Genomic DNA, 24,400 nt, shown 5'->3' with positions numbered 1-24,400 from the left:
ACATTCTTTGCACATCATGGATATCATCCACCAAAGATCTGATTCATCATGCAAACCACCGAGGTCTCTGCTAATTTGTAAGTTCCATGTTTTGTCGTCGGTAAGTTCCATATTCTGTCATCAGTAAGTGCAGTCATTCAGAGCATCACTGCCTAATACCAGTTTTGTTTTGCCTCACTTATCAATGAAGGGCACGGATGAATATTGTCAGATGACTTTGGTTCCGATCTTCTCACAAGAAGTGACTTCTCTCGATCCATCTTGTCATTGATGTTGACCAGGGGGATGAGGATGTAACAAACAAATCAAATCTTAAAGTGATGCGAAATGAGAGGAAACTTGAGTGATCACCCAGGATGTGTTCTGACACGTCCGAAGCAAAGTCGGCGGTTTTGTTTTTGATTCCCAAGTGAACAGGATGTTGACCTCTGCAGGATGCACTTCCTGCAGTGACCTCACGGCTTTCTGGCTCCTCCGTTGTTGCATGGTGATTCTGACGCTGCACACTCTCTGTCAAATCGCCACTGTAGACAAAACAGTGCTATCAATAAATCCATTTGCTCATTTGCATTTTGGACAGGAAGTATTACATATTATCCAGGATGATCCAGTCTCTAATCATTTACTCTTCAGATCCTGTTTCAGTCCTGATCGAGAGAATGATGTCCAACTTCTTGAATTGTCTTTCGTTCGCTGATCAGCTTGTGAAATAAAGAAGTCGCAATGAAATGTGCAATATTATGTATTTTAGATATCATAAATAAGAGATCCAATCTTGAGCAGAGTAGATATTAAGCCTATATGATTATGTGGTAAAGTGGTTGGCAAACTTTTCATAGAAGTGCTGCATTTATACCACATTCATGTCAGGATCAGCATTGATATTTTCCCAGGTTTTTCAATTCACGAATAGCACTAGATTCACAAAGATAAAAGCCTTGCAAAATATTTAGCGGGTACAGCATGGCTCTTAATGTGTCACAGCATTGCACCAGGTACCTCAAAGTATACATATCATCAACCAGCATTCCTGTGGTTCGTAAATGAACTATGACACATATCTGTTATTCACCTCATGATGTCGTGCAATGATGGAGTAAATCTCCAGCGATGAATGGGTTAAATAGTCTTCTTCGGCAATCCCAGAAAGAGTTCCATTTCTCGTTAAGAGCAGAATGATGGTTAATCCACTTCATGACTCGTCTATTGCATCCAAACCAGATAAGCCTTGAAGAGACACAATCAGTGTCCACTGCATAAAACATGTCTCATCAAACATTGTCCAAATTTAGTTGGTAATGTTACATAACAGGAAGACAATGTCCACTATACAGTAGGACAACCTTGGCCTCCAGTTTGCCTTAGAAGGGTAGAATATCCGACGGGATGCGTCAACTTGCCGCAAGTTTCCTTTGTGATGAATGCAGACATGTCAGTGAAAACATCCAGCTGTCTTTCAGTGCGATCGTTTTAACTCTTGTGGTGCCAGACATGTAAGTCCACAGGATTTCTGCGTGGATCCACAGGTCATACACACTGTGGCAGCTTGTCGAGGGTTAACTACAGACTTGATGTTTCATTGAGCAGTGATTCCATTGTACAGTAGTAAGGACCTGTAGAAGTGTGACTGACAGTGGGAGATATTAAAGTATCAAATATGGTAGTCCCCTGCAGTGAAAAATTTCCGGGAGTTTTCAGGAGATACCCTCGTTGCTTTAAAACCTGTGATCCAGTGACAGTTCTAGTCTAAACTTGATCACACTGACTTTGTTGGTTGCAGGTTTCTTATATGTATAGTGACAGAGAATTTGGATCATGCCATGTTTATACCACATTGCCCATTCAACTGTGTTAGCAGTACAGTGTGAAATGTCCAAAGAATCTCAATTTTTTGATAATTTTAAAAACAAAGTTTATCAGCAGATACCATCACAAACATGGCCCCTTGTGCGATATAGAAGCATGAAATACTCACGATAGTTTTTTCTGTGAAGGTGGCAATGGGCAAAATGACTGCATATTTGTGTATTATGAATCAAAAGAGTACCCGAGGTATGTTTAGTCAATGCTCACAAAAGATTTCCGACGTGCGCTGAGTGAACGTAGATTTAGCGAGTGACCGCTCAAGGCCTCCTGGCCACTGTTCGTTTGACCATTGTGAAAGTTGCTCAGGGAAAACATGAAAGGAAGCTGGTCAGACTGAATCCTTTTCTATGAGTTGTGGAGAAACACAAAAGTGTATCCACAAATAATGCAGATTTGCATTTGTGAGAATGATACAGTTCACTGCACGTGGGTTCAGCTGAGAGAGAAAGAGATTGAGACAGACAGAGATTAAACCGAAGCTTTCCCCTGTCTGTTTTAATCTGTGTATCAACCACGAAATCCAGTAGCTAGTTTACTGGAAATATTTTTGTTGATTTTAACAATAAGTATGTTTTACACAAATGAAAACATAGCATCATAAGTCCAGTTGTACTTCTTCACTGTTCTACTTCAGACTCACTGTCTACTTTGGCTGCAAACAGTAAGCTGATACTTTGCTGAGTGAATTCTCACCATTATCAATCCAATATTCCTCTGCATTGCTCTAAATAGAAACTCAGAAGGCCAGATTCCACATACATGTAGGCGCTTCTGTCCCATTATGTTTTTTTTTTTTATTTCATAATGTTTTTTCCATTGGATATGAGGAAGAGAAATGATCTTGAAAATAGTAAAGATGGATCTACGCCACTTGCCATTTCTTCTTAATACATAAATAAAGACATTTCCCCACCTGCCCCAGATTACGATCAGTGTACCAAAATAGCACACAGCACTCCGCACATCAGTTTCTATATTCTGCCAAACAGGCACTTGTCGCTTCCATATTTGAAACTTTCATCCATGAGCTACTATCCTAGCGTGACTCCACAGTAATCTAGTCCACACATGGCAAATAAAGGTAGCGAACTATCTCTAATGTTACCTCATTATGTAGACATTCGGTGATATGTCGAAATTTGGCGGACAAACGCCTCCATAAAATCCTGAGAGGTGCTTGGGTGCTAAGAGATTCCGGCTAGAGTGCAAGGCAGATGAGGACATGCTACGACATATTATGGTGGAATAAGACTCATGGGGAGCGAAAGAACTGGAGTTCTGTCAAGGACATGGTTGGTATATTTGTGGTTCCAAGGGAACTCCAGACCTGGCAGTTGACATTGGGGTTCATCTTAACCCTGTAGGCGCCGGGCTCGACTCGGTGGGGGAGGTTGATCCATCGTGGCTTTATAAATCTTCCGGTCTTGACTTTGACCTGCATCTCGTACAGTTGTAGTTCAAATCACTGTGGTCGTCATTAGGGTGTGGTGGTAGGGTGTGGAGTAGAGTGAGAAAGTTGTAATGACCATGGTAGAAACATATGGTGATGTCTCTTCCCTTCTCCCTCTCTTACTTCCTTTCTTCTATCTATCTCTCTCTCTTTCTCTCACAAGCTCAAGTGATAGATAGAATTCTCTTTCTTTATATCTTTCTCTCTCTGTCTTTCCATCTTGATGTGGCATATCAGATGAAGCTAAGGAAGAGTGCTTTCAAACTTCACCATTGTTTCCATGCAGGGTTAATGCCCTTTGGTTTTCAGAGTGCATGCTCACATGAACATTTTGCATCCTCCCAGGGTATGTTCTCCCAGAGTTTTTCCAGGGTTTCCCAGAACTGCTGCTTCTTTTTTTTCAGGCATCACATGACTTGGCAATGACAATTTTCAGGCACAGTACCAGGTAACCGACAGCACTATCCCATGAAGCATTCCTCGATTTGATATCACTCATGTTATAAAAATACTAAAGGAGTTTGCGGAACAAAGCTGTGAACATCTCAACTTAATCTGCTGTGAAATAAAAGCTGTTGGGAAATGAGACAAAAGACATTTGAGCAACATCATCAGCTGCATTATGATCATAGGTCCTCAAATAGGAAAGTATTTTCGTTGTGTCTGTAGATTGTCTTCATGTACATGACTTCTTTCCTGATTCAGTTACCATGGCAACAGCATTGTAGTTCAGCACCAACATCACAAGTTGTCATTGAGACTCTGCCGAATATGTTGCCATTTAAGGTTCCAAAAGATTTGTCCAAAATGAGGCTGGAGTTTGCATCTTTCATTCTAAGGCTGTGGGAGTTCTTGTGTAAGTTCTGCTGATGGTTCATAGGGCATGCCACTGTTCTATAGATGACCAATGATTTTTGTTAGAACTCCAAGGAATCCATGTGTTTGATGTGCATTCACTGATTGAAGTAGCTCTTGAGTACCTTGCTCCCTTCAAGAAGTAGCCAAGCTGTGTGTGAGGCTTTAAGTTCTCTATTCATGACTCATTCCACCCAAAAAAACATTGCAGGTTAAAAATAAAAAATGATGCATACAATGATGCATGCACACAAAAACGAAAATTGCTGTCAGAGACTATGATATCAAGTGTTGAATACACACCGAGATTGGAAAGTTCCCAGCTTGCAGTCAGTGGAGTAGTTGGTGGTGTTTTTTTTTTCTTTGCCAAAAGATAGAGTCAGCAGGGTACTACCAGGTACATGAGCTTCATATGATACCTTAGTTGACTTTCACTCAGTGCGTGGTCCTCACAAACAGGCAATAAGTAGAACCAGAGGCAGTACTACTACTCACAAAACACACTATCAGAGGCGTTTAGCCGGGGAGTTACAAAGCAGGGAAGGCAATATATCCACATTGTGAGTGGCACAAAACATGTTGACATCGACTTCAAGTCGGGCGGGAGTTAAAAGCCCGGTATTGACGGTGGCTTCCAGGCACCGCGCATGATTGAGTATGAATGCCGGGGTGCCCGATTCATGGGTGCAACATTCCAGCGAATCGTGTGAAGAAAAAACAAAGAAATCATTGCTGCCCTAGTTGTGCGAAATCAAGAAATCTACAACTCAGATTACAAGGGACTCACCTATAATCCACATGCATGTTCCCTCTCTACTTGTTGAAGTTCACAACATTGATAAAGCTTGCCAGTATATAAACTGTGCTTGGAATCTACAAGTACACCAGTCTCAAATGTTTGGTTTTCTGTCCCCGCATGTTTACATGCACCCTGCCACCCCAAAATTGGTTCCAGGAGAAAGCGGCCCTTTACAGAGCTGAGGAGTTAAGCCCACTAATTCTGTGTACACCACTTTCTGTCTATTTGTCATGCAGGTCATATCGTTTGTACACGTTGTAGTCCAATAGGCTGAAAACAGACCACCCCTATCACTATTTACGCTTGGATTATTTCAAACAGACCATGTGAAGAATTGTTTTCATCAACAATAGCACAGACATGCATGAGAAATACTGCAACAATTTCATATTTTCCATCATATCTATTTTCCCCAAATGAGATTTGACCATGATTTTTTAATAAACTTGTCATCATAGCATTGGGTTAAGATCATGAACAATGGAGTCTGGTATTATAGACTAGATATTAATGGGGGGTGGCCCGTGGCAATTTCATTCATGCAAAATTTTGCTACGCTCCATTTATGACTCCATATGATTTGTTGCTAGGTAGTGTAGTATGGTAGAAATGGTGATGCATTCCTCAATCTCGTCCTGCTGCTAGGCAACTATGCCTTTATCCAGGACTATCGGGATATCTTGGTGCAAATTTACTTTCTTTGCTTGTCATAAACTTGTGAGACATCAGGTATTGCTGCAGAGTCGCTGGAAAAGTAATCATCATTTAACTCAGAGAATAGCACCAAATAATATGAGCTGCCCTCCACAGGCATTTGCATAATTTATTTGTAAATTTTGCAGAGCTGCTGAGGAATATGTTAGTATGTCAGCCACACTTCCATACAATGATATTCTTTCCCTTGCAGTATAGGGTCTTTTTTTATATTGTTTATATGTGAAGTCTGACAATATTCTATCTGAATGAATCTTTAAAGGGACTGTACAGTACTGGTTGAGGTAGGGGTTCATGTTTTGAACATTGCTAAGTGAGATATTGAAAAGCCTCTTATGAAATATGAAAGAGCATGTAATTTTAAGAAGGATTCAATGTTTATTTGATGAAAATTGGTTTTCAAATGGCTGAGATATCCAAAAAAAAAAATGCTAATAATAAAAGGCGACATGCCACAACTTTATTAGGATCTCTTTGTTTCACCTTGTTTTTGGATATCTCAGCCATTTCAAAACAGATTTTCATCAAACAGAAATAATCCCATTAGAGTGAACTGCATGTATTTTCAGAAACAAGACAAGAAGAACTTGCAAGTTTTTTATAGTTTTTGCTATTGTGGTGAAACCCTGATAAAAGAATGAGAGCCATAAATGTAGAGCTTGAATATAGAGTAATTAGAGCTAAAAATCTGGTGTTTATTAAAGCACCAAAGCTAAATTAGATACGACAGGTGCGTACATGGCTAAAGATCCTTTGAGGATGAATTGAGTAGCACAAGGGTTGTTTTCCACATTACTGCCTTCCACCTCACAAAGTCTTCCAATTACAGTGAGGAAGTGAGTTATGTTGTCACGGCGACAAAGCATCCCATTTTTTTGACGGGGAACATTAATGAGTAAGGTTAATGAATGATGCGAATGATGAGAGGCGCTGTCTGATCTTATCTGTCGCCTAATCTGTGTGATGCAAAGCAGAAGCGAAAAATGTTTCCCCTTGAAATACAGGTGTGTACCTGCAGGGCAGTTATCCTTGTCAAACTGTCATCGAGAATGTTATCTTGATTATCAATAATGTGCCGATGAACTCTGTGCCATAAATAATGTGCCAATGAACTCAGCAAAATCAGTTTATCCCCCACACTCTCACAGCATAGCATAGCATGCATATTCAAAAAGTGTGCAATTTATACAGTAAAGGAAGATCAGAAAGCCTCTTTGATGACCATACATGAATAATAATAATAATAATAATTGCATTTATATGGCGCTTCATACTGATGTTTCTAAGCGCACTTTGCTACTCATACAAATAGATTAGAAAACACAATAACATTAACAAAATCAGCATTAACAGTCCAAAAGAAGAAGAAAGAAAAGAAAAGAAAAGAAAAATACATATGATACAATGGTACAATAATTGATAACTGTGTGTGCCTCCAGGAGAAAAAAAAAACAAAAAAAAACATGAACCTTCATTCACTGTTTTCAAAATGTTTTATGACAGACAGATTGATATTATCTAGAATTATTTGTCAATGTGATGGGAAAGTACATGCATTTAATCCTTCCCTTCAGACTAAAGTTGGTCTTAATTTTTCTGTTGAGTAGGGCCTGCTTTTGTTCTGTTGCACTCACCATTGCCTGGATTTAAAGCATAATGTAAATGTAAACTGGTGATGGTTAAAAAGTAACCAAATATGAAAATTTGGAATAATCATTTGCAAAGATTTCTATTTTGTCATAGGGGGTGAAATATTGGAAAGTGTATGAAGCTCTGTTAGTGAAGGCTGCAGACTAACTTATTAATGTGTAAGCTTGCATGTATAGGCTTGTCGGCTGTGTTATGACACATACATTTTTCATGTCAAAGGGTTGATCTTCAAGGAAATTCTTGTTCAAATCTTTATTCCTAAAAATGTCAAGCTGTTTCTGATTTTATGTATCTGATAAAGGAAGCCAGAGCTTTGCGATATCTTGCAGATTTTTGTGCTCCTTAAGAAGATCTCTGAGCTTAGCTTACGAGTCAGTGTAGGAAGCCTCCTGTCACTTCTCAGTCTTTGAAAGGAGCTAGCTTTGAGATAGCTTACTACACTTGGCTTAAAGTTAAAGCTTGATAAAATGATGCATATGTTTTTAGTTTGTTGTCTACTCAAACAGTGTATTATCCTTTTCATCTATGTTACTTTTATAATACTCTCTACATATCTATTCAGGCACTCTCTCCTTCTCTTTCTTTCTCTATTTATGTAGTATGTGCACTTTATATAACTATATACCATATATTCATATCTTGTTCCATATACTTTCTCTCTATATATCTATAAACCTGTTTATCTTTCTCTTTATATTTGTATCTATCTCATTTTTATTCTATTTTGCACACCTCTCCCTGTCACCATTTCTCCCCCTCTTCCCCCTCTTCCTCCTCTTCCTTCACTTCCCATCGTCTCTTTCTCTCTTTCCCTCACCCCAAGTTATTATCTATCACCACTTTTCAGGTGTGCCGATGAAACAAGGATTTTTTGGTAATTGAGTCTTTGCATAACAAGAACAAGTCCTTCAGTCATATTTCCTTGACTTGTTATTTTCACCTCTCTACCAGACAGCTGTTTGGCAGAACTATACTTCTTTAATTTCTTGGTTATGAACTGAAAACATTGAATTCCTGTTTTGAAGCATTGTCTACAAGCATGAATGATATGTTCCTGTTACTCCAATGTCTTCCTGAATCACTTTCAGCACCTTGTGATGTTTATACTATAATTCATTCAGAAATGTATGTACTTTTTATTCAGAGGTACTTGCTCAATGCTGATGCAGCCCTCAATCACATTCCATTTATTGAGCTGTGCAACATTTTCTCACAAAGCCCTCTGTTCAACCATATGCATAGCCACCTCCATCAAATACTGGTTGTATCTGCCTCTCATACCATATATGTTCATTTCGTTAAATCTGTTCACTAATGCCTTATTCATGCAATCCATTTATCTATATGTTCATATTCATTCCTATACGTATGTGGTTGTTAACTTTTCTCAAAGTTTTTCATCTTTGATTCTCTCCTCAACCCAGGTTTGGGCCTTCTCTGCTTGTCCATCCAAAGTGTCCATGGCATCCCAGCTCTGAACATCTCTACTGGGGTCAACTTCCAGTGGCCAGTCCTCAGAACTGACCTCTTTGACCAATATACACTCGGTACGACTCATATCTACGGAAAAATTATGTCTGCTAGCCTGTAAAGCGAAATAGTTTAAGAATGTACTTAATACTTGATGAGGTAATCCCTCTTGCAGCTCCAAAAAGGTAGACTGGGATGAATCATAGAGGTAGTGTAGGTAATCCTGAGGAAACATAGTTTATACTTACTTTAGAGTTCCATTGAAAACATACATTTCTAATGTGTGTAAGATGGTCCATAAACTTTCTTATGTCACTTTCAGTGTCAGCTACTTGAAACTTTGTGTCCATTTTAAACTTAATTTCTCTCCAAAGAATAATAAAACATATTTCAGGCAAACAAACTGTTGAAATCTCAAGCAACTTGTATGTGATATTGTTTTGTTATGTTGTATTACTGTGTAAACTACCTCAATTCGGCCTTGTTAGGCTGCCATGGTAGTTATCTTTTAAACCATGAATAAATAGATAAATAAAAATAAATAAAAACTGAACATAATTTGTACCAGCTGCAAAGTAGTGTTATATATAGCATGGAAATATGATTTATGCAAACATTTTTGCCACATGTTATTTTTAATGAGTCTCACTGATACAGAATAGATTGTCATCTGTCACATTTTTGTTCATTTTGTTTAATTTAAAAGCCTGTTTATTGACACAGTCAGATCTTATGCAACCAGTTTTACTAACATAATATCTCTCAGCAGCAAGTTGCTGAGGCTTGCTTGACATATAGCCATGACTAATGGACCAGTCTGCTGACATATTCATATTTTATGTATACTTTATACAATAGAAAAAAAAAAGATGTTTCTGACTACCAGAAAGCTTGCCAAAGGATTGCTTGACATAGCAAAGACTTATGGATTCAAACTAGATTTCACAATTTTGATACATGTATTCAAGATACAAAGTAAATAGATGAAATGAATAGCTTGTATCCATAGCCCCATGGATGATATATCCATAGATTGATATATCCATAGATTTGAATATATACATTCCTTACTCTTTGGTTTCTGTGTAAAGTAATACCCAACACAAACTTCAATCCAGTCCATTAAAAAGAGTTAGATGTTTGATAGACTAACTGATGTGTAGAAAACGTCGAGGTCATTGACCTAATGGCCACAGAAATTTCTCACCTCAAAGCTTCTTCATTATCTTTCCTGCCTTCTTGCGGTCGGTCCCATGAGCAATTTCTTCACCCAAACTATCCTCTCAAATGTCAGTAAGAACAGGTAATAGTGTCTTCCACTTTCACTTTCAGTGTCATCTCAGCAAATTGTGGGATATTTTTGGTCCTAATAGTCCCTATCATTCGATGGCACGTGTTTGAAGTCAGCTCACAAGGTGTCAGTTCATTGTCAGTGCTTGTCAAGTTTCCCCAGGATTCCTCTAACTAAAGTCTACCCAGTTTCAAGGCCAATTAGGATCAGAATTGTACCTCCGCTTTGCACCCATAATTTGTTCGGCAGACCAACACAGCCCTGAGCTATAGGATGTCAGTCATAGTGGGTTTTGACACAAGTACATTCAGTGTAGATTGAATTCTTTTTGCCTTGGAATCAGGAGCAGATTGATGATAAATGAAAGTGTGAGTGATCAAAACTGTCTCAGCTGTCGAGGATAATTTGGTTTTAAAACAAACCAGCAACCATTTGTCTTACCCGTTGAGGACAGGCTGATTTTGCTACAACACGCTTTTCCCATAGACGCCTGCCCGAGTATACTCGGGACTCGTCATCAACGGATTAACACATCAGGCAAATTTGTCTAAACATAGTTCCTTACAGTTAACATGGCAAACATCAGTTTGCTAGGGGGAGTTATAGTGGCTTAGTGGATAGCCTCACAGACTCTCAAACTTGAGGTCGCTGGTTCAAGTCTGTTGTCAGCAGTGATAGCATCCTTTGCCAGGGCACTTTGTCCTCATTACCTACTTCTTCAGAGGGAACTTACGGTTGGTTGCATGCTTACACACATTTAATCACTTTCTTTCTGTGGCCACAGGCCATGAATTTAAACTCATACTGAACCCATATTCATTTCTTCAGTCTTCTGGGAAATTAATGCTTCCTTTTGAATCCATTTTGTCTATTTCTATCAGGGTTTTTCTCCTGAAGGATGAAATCATGACATGAAATAATAAAAATGTCTATCAGTTCCCAAGTATAACTGGAATGAGTCCAGATTAGAATAATGCCAAGTGGCCTGGGAAGAATGCTGTCATGTCTTGTTGCACATGATTGTGCTTGGGAGAAAATCATGTCCAAGTGGCAATAGAGGTTGTCACTTCATAACTATTAGTATCTCATGCAAGATGTGTTCATAATGTGAAAAAGTCCAGTTACCTGCCAAATAAAGATTCTGACAAGTAGTAGGGAAGTACTAAACAAGCATCTATTTTCCAAGGCTAAGATCATTCTGGGGATACATTTTATTTAGGGACACTCTGCATCATACCAGTTGAACCCAGCAGACAGAAAGAAGTTCATAGCTTTCGAGAACAACTAGTAGTCAATTCAAACATAGCAAATCATTTAAAACTGCCAAGCCACCAAAAATTAGGGCATCACACATAAGACCAGGTAAATTTTCTCCTATCAACAGTTCCTATTACATCAGGGGTGGGAGGATAACTTCCCATCACTTTGAGAGCAATAATGATGAGGGTGATACTCTGTAAATCATTAGGCCAGTAACATGACAGACTGTTCCCTCTTCTTCTTTTTTTGCATGAAATATCATCTTCAGTAGTCAGTCCATTTATTGAAAATGACATTTATTTGTAAACTTTGTGTCACATCTTTGAATATTTTCTTCATACATAATCTTCCCAATGACCTTTGTATTGTACATTCTCATAATGATGGTTAACAGAGAATTGAGGGCTTTATCAGGGGATAACCATTACATTAGATAGTTATGGAAGTTGTAGCGGTGATGGCAGCAATCAGCTGTAGATTTTATAGATGGCATAATACGGCAGTGTTGTCTCTGTCAGAGACTGGAAATGTAAGAATTCGGGAAAACAAGTACTAGATGAAATGAATGCTGTGCATTGTTCCTTCAAAGTAAAGTAGTTTTGTGAGGCAAAAACCTTCAAAAGTACGTGAAATAAGAATTCAGCTCTTTTATTGGGAAGTCATATTTCCTCTCTATAGCAAGGATTTGGTTTTATAAAGCACATTTGCAAATGCATGTTATTATTTTTTTTTTTTTACAAGAGGAATGGTTTCCCAGGTCCTTATGGATTTGCATATCAGCTCATAATGACATATTATATGCACACAGTGAAAATCTTGTGTGTTGGTAAGTTATGTTTGATGTAGTATAACACTGAAAAATATTAGTTTGTGTGATACAGAATTGTTGTTGTTTTCATTGTGTGGGGGTTTTTTTCTCTGTCTAAATATGTCTTTTATAAAGATTCGGCCGACCCCATCATTCTGCGCCCCAGCCTGGTCAGTCGGCCAAGCCTTCCACAATGGCTGAAGTTCGTTCAACCCGATGCGAGCTCGGACGGGATACTCTATGGCACTCCCGAGGAAACCAACGTAGGAGATTTCGATCTGGAGGTGTGTATGCTTGCCCCTCAAACATCTCTCTTTCTCTCTCTTTCTGCTATGATTGCTTCCACTTACACATCCCTTTGAAATTGACACACCTGCAGTAATTTCTTGTCTAAGTTCAATCTCTCTTGTTTCTTTAGGCAAGCAAAAATATGTTGTCGTGTTTTTGGGGAAGGAGATCCATAAATGAATAATCCCCCTCACCCTTCCCGACATTCCAAGGGAATATGATATTAATCAGTTAAACACCCAATCGGCGTATCAAAGGTCATTCATAGGTCTTCCAAGACATGATAAAGGAAATGCCTGGGATTGGGATATGTGGTCAAGTTCTTTGCAGTACCCATACCCAAGAAAACACTGCATCTTATTTCTATTTGAATGTCAATGTATTCCTTTTGATTTAAAGTAAACATACTTTGTTTGCTACTTAATTGGTTTACTCCCCCCAGAGATCAGTTCTTATAAAAACATGCATAAAATTTCAATCTGCATACAGTATGGTAATTTTTAGGGCAATTGCTGAATGTTGCTTTGAGAATGATGGCAACTAATTTTAGAGATGGGATTCCTATTTGGCTACCTCCCAATTTCCATCTAATTCAAGCCATGGATGACTTCTGGTATCAATAAACATGACAAAGTCCGGTTTGGCATTTGCTTGGGAATACATCCCACTGTCTTTTTCCCTCCTTTGAATACTCAAAGCATCCTTTATTTCTGATAGGTCTAAACTTAGTAGTTTGTCAGTGGTATCCAATTTCATTTTGACACTTAATGTCACATCGTTTTGTGGCCGTACTGCTGGTACTTGCATGCTCAGGAAATTGCTTTTAGGTAATTAGTTAATTATTGCTTCAGTTTTTCACCCACATTGTGTATTTTTTCATAAGCGGGGTCATTTTTCATCAATGTCAGCCTCATTTTTTTTTTCTTTGTAAAGGCAGTTGGAAGGGCCAAGTTGAGGGAAGGCCAAGTTTGAGAGAAGAAAAGGAAAAAAATGTCAATCTGGTCCATTCCAGGCCAGTAGACAAACCCAGGGTCCTGGTAGGTGATGTCAACTTTGACATTTGGGCCCCTCCCACTTGTACATCTCTCCAGGAAATGGAGATACGTGGCATGGAAGGGAGAATCTTTCATCGGTCCAAAGGAAATGTTTTGTAAATGATGTCACAGATGCAACAAGGGCCATACCCACCAAAGTTCTCACAAACCTCTCAATGCACAGGTCAAGCTCAGATTCTTGTTTTTTTTTTGTGATGTCTCAGCTTTCATGAGAATGATTACACATGTATTGAAGATTGAATTATAAATCAAAGATGAGGTAAAACATATTACTTTATCGATATGGTCAATTTTCTCTGATTTATTTTCTTATACTTCTCTAGCTTTATTTATTTATTTTTTTTTTTTTTGGGGGGGGGGAATTGCAGATAAGAAATGTCGGTGATCCCCTGTTAGCAATTAAAGCCAGAGCAGTGGAACTAATGATGTAAGCAAAGTCTCAAAAATTCAGATTCAGACGGTTTGATAATCCCGCCATATGAAATTTGTTTGCAGATTAAAATCTGGAATTCCTTCCATCCCAGGGCAGGCTTCGTCTAGCTTTAGCAGTTACCATGGCAACACTCTTCTTCCTCCTCCTCATCCTTTATTAATCCATCCCCTAAAAGATGCCACTTGTGGAGGAAATACAGGGTATCTTGTCTCGGTCAAGCTGGATATTAAATTAGAAACTCCATGTTATTCCCCTTTTCCCAGCTGTTGACAGATTTTTAAGCCCCCTAGACTCGTCCACCACAATATTTGTGTTGCTGTTGTTGTTTATCAAAATCAAGTGTTTAGACGTATATTTGCCAGCCTTATGTAATTGCTTTGTATTTTTGTATATTTTTTAAGGAAATTTGCACACGCCATCTTCTGACTTCTTTACTTATTAGCACAACAGATGCAAGACAATTGCATTGCATTCATTTTAGGGTAATGTGAGTATCGGTGACCTCAAATCTTTGAAAAAAAATACCCACTAAATTCATGCCAGGAGCAAAAATATATAGCTTTCTCACAGTTTGATTATATTAAAAGAATATTAAGTCATTAACCCTCCTAAACTTTCTTTTTATTTTTATGATTTTACTCTGTTGGAAATAGATCATAGTTTCTGTGAATAGTAATTTCATTAGTTCATGTACTGTAGCTTATCTGGCAATACATCGTAATTTGGTTTGTTTGTTTTTTTTTAGTGAACATTGACACTAGAATTGATTGTAGCAGGTCATGTTGAAGTGTTTAGGGGGGACCAGCTTATAGAGGAAAGGTTAAAATCTTTAATAACTTTTGTGGATGAATTAAATGATTTCCAATGTGGCAACTGAAAGAGGAATCAGTGAATATTTTATCTCGTTTTACTGATTGAACTGAGACATAAGGCTATGACGAAGAACATATGACAAATGTGACACAAAGTCATATTCCAGGAAGGAAGATATGACAGAAGTTTTCATCCGGATGATATTAAAGCGTCCATTTGTGGGAGCCAAGTTATGAAGTCATGATTCCAATTAAGTGGATTAAAGTTTGCAGTCTAGATGAGATAAAAGAGGATGTATGACTGGAAAGAGGGGTGTGCGAATCGCTCTGCCATATACAATTGATGAGAATGGTTCATCTCCCATGGCGACCGCATCCTTGACTCTGATGATGACGATGGGTTGATGGTTGTTGTCAGGGAGAAAGAGGAAACAAAAGTGCCTCTCGGGAAATGAAGTCAAGTTTTTTTAGGTCACAATCATGAGATTCATATGTCAGAAAGAACATCACAAAGGACACAGAGGGTTTACGTAGATTAAGATTCCAAGAGAGATTCTATTGGATTTGAAAAGAGCATTTTTTTTAAAGTCACAAAGCTTAAGATTTGTTGGGAAGGAAGAGAAAAAAGCTATTGATAGCAGTCATAAGAATATGAAGCATCTACCAAATGTGACATCCTTAAGCTCTCTTGGCAGAGTATGAAAAGTTGATGATTGATATGGTCCAAAGAAATGTGATTAAAGATGCAAAGTGTTGTGTTCTTACTGTCATGAGTTTAGTTTTGTTTTGTTTCAACTCACTATTCTAAATAGAATTCAAACTTTCTTCACTTGATTTATCAGTACTTATGTAGAACTCTTGATAAAAAGAAATGGTGCGGATAAATAGATTTTGAGCATGTCATGAAAGACAGCTGACAAACTTAAAAGATTGGACTTAAAGATTGGTATAATAAAAATTTGTTATACAGCTTGTTACTTTGATATAACATGTGCAATTCAGCCCCAAACTGTGGGACATGATTTTGAAATAGTGAACCTCATGTGCTATGAATTGATTTACATTAAGATGACATCTTTTCACTCATCTTCTTTTGTCCATAGATCATCGCTCTGAACACAAAGACCTATGAGAGTTCAAGGATACTGAGTTCTCTCTCCGTCCAGGAGAATCCAGGTATGAAGTTGATCCTTAACCCTTTCTGTGTCAGGGACTTTGTAAAGTGTGTACAGTGCTATGGGGTTTTCTCTGCCAATTGGCACTCAGAATACACAAAGGATTAACTCTTTATGTGCCACGTTTGCATGCCGACTCAGTCGACGACGTGCCAACCTTGCATATTCTGCTCAAACGCATAAACCCGCCCAAACCAATCAATAAATTGCCAAATGCCACAGTGCAATGAAGACATATCGTGCGATTCCATTCCTGTAACATGTAGCTTGCATTTCATGTGGTGATTGACTATCAAGCAGTGTTTCCTCCTTAATTTGAGAGCAAATTCTAAGCGTCTGCAACAGTTTTGTGTAAAACAGTCATGTCTCTTCAATAATGTAGCTACTGGTCATTGAAGGAAAAAACAATCATAGATTTGTCATACAATTTACATCAAAGTAATGCTTAGCATTTTCTATACAACTTTGCTCATTATATGCCTAGGGTAACAAAAATGTATAAAAGTTACATTGAGTTGGATAACAGAATGTTTTTTGAAAGCATGACTATGTTGCAGTCTCAGAATAATGTGGCACGCAAGGGGTTTACACCATGGCACATAAGGAGTTCGAGAAGAATTTGAAGGTTCTACCCTATACCACCCTACACTGTACATGCAATGCCCACACACATCACACACACATACACACACCCCTAAAATGAATTTGTAGACTCAGCTTTTTGGTAGTTCTTTTTTTTCTCTCTCTCTTTTCACTGTTTATTAATCTGCTATGTCGAGCAATTATGGAAGATACAATTGGGTTGATATTGACATCCATGAGGATGAGAGTAATGTGAAAGATAGATATTTTAAACTGAAATTTGCAAGGATTTGACATCACATTGATATGTTCCTTTGAATACATGTTTTTGGTTGCAGTTTCAATGAATGAAATGGTTTAAAGTACGAGGAAATTGCAAGACCCAATATCACTTCGTTTAGCATTGGCTTTATGATGGTCTTGGCTGCAGGAGAAATGAACAAAGAAAATGAAATGTGTGTGAGATACTTAAATTGTTGCTTTAGGCATCATTTTGAAAGGAGTGGGATCATTAGACCTACTGAAGTTGTATGCACCAGGCTTGAATTACTCTTCTGCTGATTGAATAAAGAAAAAAATGAGATTTTAGGATTATTTACAACATTTACTTCAAGCATAAATGGGAACCAAAATGTGTACATTATTTACAAATATGCTATCTACATTTCAACAACAACTACTGTTCAAAAGATTTGTCAAGGCTATTTGTATCCAAACTGACCAAATGGGCAACTTCCATAGTTTGTCAAACTATCCACAGGAAATCAAACATGAAGTATGTCATGTTTATCTTGTCTAGACACGAGTCTCAAATCCTTTCCTAGCATAGGGAAGGAAAGAAGGTAGGAACTGTGGCCCACTTTGGTACTTAGGCTGATTGCTTGAGGTCAGAGCATATGTGACCCGCTACAACAAAATGATCCTAAAGTCGGGTGAGGTCAATTATTTGAAAATTGCATGGCATAATTCCCTAATCTTTCTGCTTTAAATTGATATATAACACATCTCATACAAATAATCGGCTGCGGAGATATCGATGTTTAAAAGAGAGCAGGTCGAGACTTCTGAGAAATCACTGTTTCGAGGAAAGCGCCCTAAAAGTTCTCCTTGCGACGCAATCATGATCAAGGGACACGCAAGTCAGTATTCACCTCCGGACAATAGAAGGTAAGCCCTAGCAACCCCCGAAATGCTCATTCAAACACAGCGTCGGCGGTCTCCTCACCGACCAATCAGTGACCAGGATGCCAGGAGAAGCGGCTGGGCATAGCGTACCCCGCCAGCACGCACCGGTCGACTGGGCAGTGTGCGAGCTTCACGCTTCGGTTAGCGGCAAGCAGCAAACTGACCAATGAGATCACTCTGGTCGTTGTTAGGGGCGGAGCCTATGTGTGGCGCTCAATCCAGATATTCGAATCAGTTTCTGCTTCGTTGAAACGCCAAAAAACATGGCCTAGAAAAACGCTATTTTTTGGTCTTTCCTTTCATCATTTTCCTTCAAAATTTCGACAGATGATAGAAGACATGTCAGACTCTAATAATATGTCAAATTCAGAAAATCGTAAGTTTTGACCAATTTTGATGCTCTGACTTCAAACTCAATTTTCACGGCTCCGACCTTGCGCGACTTTAGGACCATTTTGTTGTAGCGGGTCACATATGTTTGTTTGCAGATGAGCCATTTTGAAGATCCCAAATTAAATCAAAGTAAATCTAAATGAATCTGCTCCAAGCAGGGTGTACAAATGTATCTTATTCTAGTGGAAATCTTAATGTAAATTCTAGTCGTATGCATATCATGGATGTCTGTCTGCACACAGCTTACATACATTACCTGATATCTGTGAAAATCAAAATTTGCATGTTTGTTCATGTAACAGCAATGAAATAAGAATCACTAATATGATATTAGTTCCAACAAAGAGTCACAAGCTTTACTCATACACAGCACTAACATACAGCTTTCATTGTCTCTCAGAATTAGAAGAAGTCATTTCAGTTCAAGAATATAATATTGTCACATTTGTCATCAATCCAGGAAGTATTCAGAATCCACCCCTTGTCCAGAACTAAATTCTACCTCTTCCAAATTTGGACCAGTCTATGGTAGCTCTAAAGCTGTTGAACTTTTCTTTTTCCTCCCTTAGTTGTCAATGCAGGATGTATTAAGTATCAGGTCCATTGACCAGAACTGAATTCCACCCTTTCCAAATTGGGATTGTTCTATGGTGGCTGTAAAGGAGCCATACATCAGCAATCAAACGTGATATCACCGTTGACATGATCTGACTGGGAGTGATGTGATTCACTCTAACTGCCTCAAAAGACTCCAGCAAAGATTATGACTTCTTTTTTACTCCCTGTAGGGTACAGGGAGTGGTTATACCCTCAACTTTCAACCAGTGACACAGTTTTTCTCTTGTTGCATATGTCAGTTATTGGCATTATGCATTAGTCATTCGTTCTTTTCCCTCAGGGGAGCAGATGTTGTGTTTTGCTTTTAACTCAGAGTGTTCAGTCATGTGTTGATGATGGATCTTTTGACAGTTTCAATGACGTTACTGTCAAGGTAGAATATTTGTACGGAGACATAAAACCGAGAAGATGTTGCAGTGCTCTGCAGGGGATTTTCAACCCTCTGTGACTTTTCTGCTATCAGAGAGTATGGTTGTGGTACATTTCTTTGTGACCTAGAAATTTAGAAGAGTCTTGCTTCCTCCAGATAACATTAATTTTTTTCCCATTTTGTATAAATAAGATATGTACAGTCAACCTTTTCATACGCATTTTACACAAATATGGATTAATGCATTCTCTTTCTTTAAGATGACTTGCTTTGAATACATACAAAGCATAAGGTATTTTCAGATGCTCCATAAATCTTTCATGAAGAAGGATAAAATGAATATTGCTTTTATTATTTCATTCACATGTTCATATATTCAATGAATGTATGTGTATGTGTACATAAGCATTATATCATACAGGTTGTGATACATTCTATGTACAGTTTTTATATGTGTGCTTGTATGTAAGCAAAATGAATTAAAAACTCTTTTGATATTTACTTTGTGATTGTTTCATATTGTACACAGCCTATGGAATACAGTTTTTGTAGGAAGTTGCATTTGACTCATTGAAACAATATTTTTTTTCTTTGTTTTCTATGATTTTAAAAATGTTTATTGTTTTGCAGTGTCCCCAGCGGTCTTGAGTAATTTCTTCGTCTCCAACCAGAACGTGGCAGACTTCCTTTCTACCCAGGTTCAAGAGGACTTTCTAGCTGTGGTGGCATCTCTCTGGGGTCAAAGGTCAGGCCTCGTCATTCAGTCCCTGACATCGGCCAAAGACTTGGGCCTTCCCATGCCCCTTAATCCCGGTCCATCCCAGAAATTTGGGTAAGGTTTGAAACATCATCAAAGAGGGCAGTTATCTATCATGATTCTGTCATTTTAATTTGTCTTGTTATATTTGTAAAGTCTTGGAGGTTCATAATTTCTGAGATTATTCATGTCTACATGACTCTATTCCAGACTTAATAAAATTGTTTTGTTTTCCCAAATCTTGCAAAGACTTAATTTGTCTATTCTAATGGAATATTTCAAACAACTCAGATTTCAGAGCCAATGGTGAGCTTTAATTATCATTTTCCAAAAAAAAAAGCAAGGAGATGTTCCCCAAGGAAAGTGTATTTGTTGCCGCTCATCCTTTGGAATGAAAGAGGACTGTGGCTTCAAATATCTTGTCGGTAATCAATTTTTGTAGGTGTGTGATGAGTAGTTGGCACACAAGGAGGCATAGAGGCTTCATTTGTTGGAGTGTTACCTATACAAGGTTTTTACTGCTTTCTTGCTCTGAGCCCATTTTCTATTAACACCATTGAGAATAAGATTACATGATCCCTATTAACCCTATGTGTGCTTTGAGTGCAAATTGGCACAATGGGTGATTTCAAGTTCGGTGCTAGTGCTAGTGCTAGCTCCCAAATAACAGCCTAAAATCGAGCTCCAACACCAACGGTCAGATTAAACGAGGTGATACTGATCAAAATTATTGATCACTAGCACTTGGTGTTGGAATCACAGTACCGCGAGCTCCGCGGGAATTGCGCGACGAAAAAAGTGATGGCGCGTGAATACAGTCAAATATTAAAAGATGTAGCCAAAACTACTTAGTTTAAAACACATAGTGAGGAAGACGGATTGAAATGCCACAAATTTCATCCATCCCCCAAAATACGACTATCTTAATTTTGCTCCCAGGCTCAGATTTATATTGCCATGTCTGGAGTGTTCGTGTTCTTTACGTGGGCGACCACTGCATTATCATAGACTTTGCACGTAAAACGTGCACTTATTATGGAAGTGAATACAGGTCTCGCGTCGCACGGCAACGCTAACACCAGCACCGAACTTGACATGAAGAAAATGATAATCCCTAGGGGCTAGTGTTAGTCAATGGAGAAAAAGCATGTAAATCGCTAACACAAATGGCGGAGCTCGGTTCAGCAGACGACATTCAATACTGAGCCCAGCACCAACTACCGGAAATACGTCATAATTTTGAGGTCAACTCCCAACACCGACGTGATTTCAAGTTCGGTTTTATCGCCGGTGCTAGTGCAGAGATAGCACTAGCACTGGCACTAGCACCGAACTTGAAATCACCCAATATTCCCCAAGGCACTGTACACACTGTCCAAAGTCCCTGGTACAGAAAGGGTTGATAATGGTTTCACAAGCAACATTCATATACGATAACTCGTGAAAAAAAAGTTATTTTGCACTGACAGCGCAGCATGTATAGTTTGCAATGCTATTACGGCAAAGGATTTTCCTGTCTGCGTAAGGCAATTTTAATGTAACTTTAATGTCACTCTTCAATAAGATCATATTATGTTTTAGAATATTAAAAGAATCTCTGTCGAAATTCTTTTATTAATCTCTAACCTGTGTTGTGCAGTTATCTCCCACTTCTCTGTTAAAAAAAGAATGTGTCCTTGAGTATCTACTAATTCTGTCCTTGACATCTAAAGTCAGTTTCTCATTTCAGCAAGAACAACAAAACTTCAAGTAAACGTCAGACTCTTGTAGGCAGATTGTTTGTTTTGATACCTGCCGTTTACTGTCTCCATAGATTTCTTACACTCTTTTGATGATGACTTGTGACATTTATTTTGTTTTATCCTGAGTCTTATGCTCCATGGAGGTGGAAAAGAGTGTCTGGGTTGTTAATTTCCTTCAGAAACACCTTGCGCTCCTCTCGCTCCGATTCTCTTCCCACCTGAACTAATTCTTACACCGGTCTGAATACCTCTGCCTGACTATCAAATCCCCTAGGGGGCGCTGTAGCTCTGTCAAATTTGCTAGGCCGATTTCCTGTTCCACAGCAGCCCGTCCGTGGGAGAGCGGTCAGTTGCAGGTGAGGTGACCGCAATGGATGACTTGTCCACCGCCCGTTGTCTGTGGACCAGGTGTTCACTTAAAAGAATATCGCATTTTTCTCTGTATCGGGTTCCTTGTGGGATATTATCTGTTGGCGATCACTGAATCATGTGAACTTGATGTAGTATTAGTTTACCGCCATATTCAAGATTGCTAAAAGAAAACTGAGGCACACAACATTCATTTTCATTTTTATTTGTCCAATATTAGAAGATTTTCATCTGACAGTACTTCCCCACCATTTCCAATTTAGAAGACCAGGGCCATTCTAACAGCTTATTCTGCTTGCTGAAAGAACTCATAAAGTATTGAGTGAAGTCAGTTGCCTCCATACTTGTACTCTATATTGGCTTAATTTGCTCGCCAGGATTTGGCATACACCATTAGCTGTTGCCAATGTGACATGTTCAAGAAGTTAGAGATTGCATGAATGCAGCAATCTCATCATTCCCACTTGACTGGGCCATGCCATTTTGAGCAATTGGTCCCTATATACCAAGAGATAGGCAGACATATTGAGTCTTACTTTTTTTTTCTCCATTCTGTATCTGCTTCTGTAACATTTGAAGGATATTTTAGAGATGAAGGCAGAGGGCAGCCATATCAAATGCCCAGAGACACAGACAGGCAAAAATAGATATTTAATTGTTTCATTGTCTCCTACAGAAAACTTAGAAGGGCTCCTGGGGATGCAGAGTTCTATATAGTTACATTAAAAAAAGTGATATTAATACTTTTTGTGTTTTTATTCAAATTAATCTGAACTCTAATCATTTTTGAGAGACAGACTTAAATCCTACTTTTTTAATTATGTTTATAGATATAGAATCCACATTTGTTCCCACAAGCTTTGCCATTGTTTCACACCTTTTTCCTGTCTGCAGGTATAAATTCAGCTATTTCTGTATCTTTCTTCAAAATTTTGGCTCCTCTGCAATTTCATTTTTTCGATCTGCACTCCGGAGATTTTGCCGGAGATACCTATTTTTGCCCAATTTTTGCACAGTTTTTGTAGTTGTCATGGTTGGTATGATCATGCCACACATGGCATGTTCTTTCTCTGGATGCTTTGTCTGTGTTTTAGGTTGCTGTTTTGTTTCGGGGGGGGGGGGGGAGTCTATTCTTCACTCACTGTTATTCTGCACAATGATGATCCTGATTTTGTTTTTGTTTTTGTTGTTTCGGGTGCAATGACATGAATACAAGGTAACATGATCGTTAACCCATAGCATGCCACCGTTGTGTTTACAAGCACACAATGGAGTACCACATTCATTTGTGTGTGTGTGTGTGTGCAATAGGAAGACAGTCATTGTCTGAGCCTGTTAATCTTTTCAGATTTCATCATATGTATGACTGTTCCCGTGGTTACGGTAATTTCCAAGCATCCAAGTTTTACTTGGTTGCCTGTTCAGACATCTTTGGCTGAAGTCAACCGTTGTTATTTATCCTACAATGTGTGTAAGTCTCCAAATCAGCTGGCACCTAAAGGATTAGCGTCTTCAAACAGATACTTGTAGAAAACTCAATGGGCACATTATTAGGGGTTAACTTGCTATTTGATTGTTCATGCTAACATCAGAAATTGTACAAAGCACTGCAGTTAGAAGAACAATGTAGAAGGCTAGCAAAGCTAATGTGACACTTCCTTTAAATTGGAAGTACTTTTGATAGTTTTAGTTGGGATAAAATAGGAGTAGAAGTCATAGAGGATGGCTGTATTCCATATAGAAGAAGACAGATGTTTTGTTCTGTGGTCCCACTCCTATTTTGATTGTTTATCAGTTTTGGTTGATTTTCAGCAGTAGACTCAAGGTTGGAGTGAAAGTAGTATCCAATGTATGAAATGATGAGAGGTATGTGTTGACTATTATATAATTTCCTGTTTTTTCTCCATGATTCATCACAGTTTCTCTCTCTTCCTCTCCCTTAATGGTTAATTTGTGTTGTAGAAGTAATTCGTAGAAGAAAAAAGCTCCTGTTTTTTTTTTTTTCTTCAGTGTGTATGTTTTTTACACTTAGTCCTGTTTCGTGTATTTCTTCTATTTGTTTTCTGTATAGACATTGGTAGGGAGGGGATTTACACCATTTCATTTCTATATTAAATATCATGTTATTGAGCTCTAAAGTTTCGGAGCTGGTATGTAACGATGGTATCAAAACATAAATGAAGGGAAAAAAATACAGTGTATTTGCTGGATCCGGAAAACAGCCGTTGAACATTTTTTCAGATTTATATATTTAACTCCATAGACACAAGATATGGTGTATCATAATCCTGTCCAGTTCTGTAACTTCTGTTCTATTTGGCCCTTCTTTGAGGTGATAGATGGAAGAATAGAATTTGCCTACTTCAGGATTTAGGGCAATATCATACTATCTGAGCTTTCAAAATGCATGATGGACATCATGGGCAAACAATACAGATTAATGTACATGTACCCTGAC

The 24,400-nt window shown here is 38.4% G+C and overlaps 1 protein-coding gene across 1 annotated transcript in view; it reads left to right on the top strand.

Moving 5' to 3' along the window:
• The window catches only part of LOC139717988 (epsilon-sarcoglycan-like), a 110,454-nt gene that overhangs the window by 21,756 nt on the left and 64,298 nt on the right, over window positions 1-24,400 (top strand). Inside the window, exons 2-5 of the mRNA XM_071629477.1 lie at window positions 8,759-8,881; window positions 12,299-12,447; window positions 15,855-15,927; window positions 19,705-19,906. Of these exons, the coding sequence (XP_071485578.1) occupies window positions 8,759-8,881; window positions 12,299-12,447; window positions 15,855-15,927; window positions 19,705-19,906 (547 nt within the window). The remainder of the gene's footprint in view (window positions 1-8,758; window positions 8,882-12,298; window positions 12,448-15,854; window positions 15,928-19,704; window positions 19,907-24,400) is intronic.

Source organism: Diadema antillarum, unplaced genomic scaffold, assembly GCF_040938485.1.
Source record: "Diadema antillarum isolate AM-2024a unplaced genomic scaffold, OU_Dant_1.0 scf00000086, whole genome shotgun sequence".
In the NCBI taxonomy this organism is placed as follows: Eukaryota; Metazoa; Echinodermata; class Echinoidea; order Diadematoida; family Diadematidae; genus Diadema; species Diadema antillarum.
The sequence above is the reverse complement of the archived record's forward strand: the minus strand, read 5'-3'. Positions and strand labels throughout refer to the sequence as shown.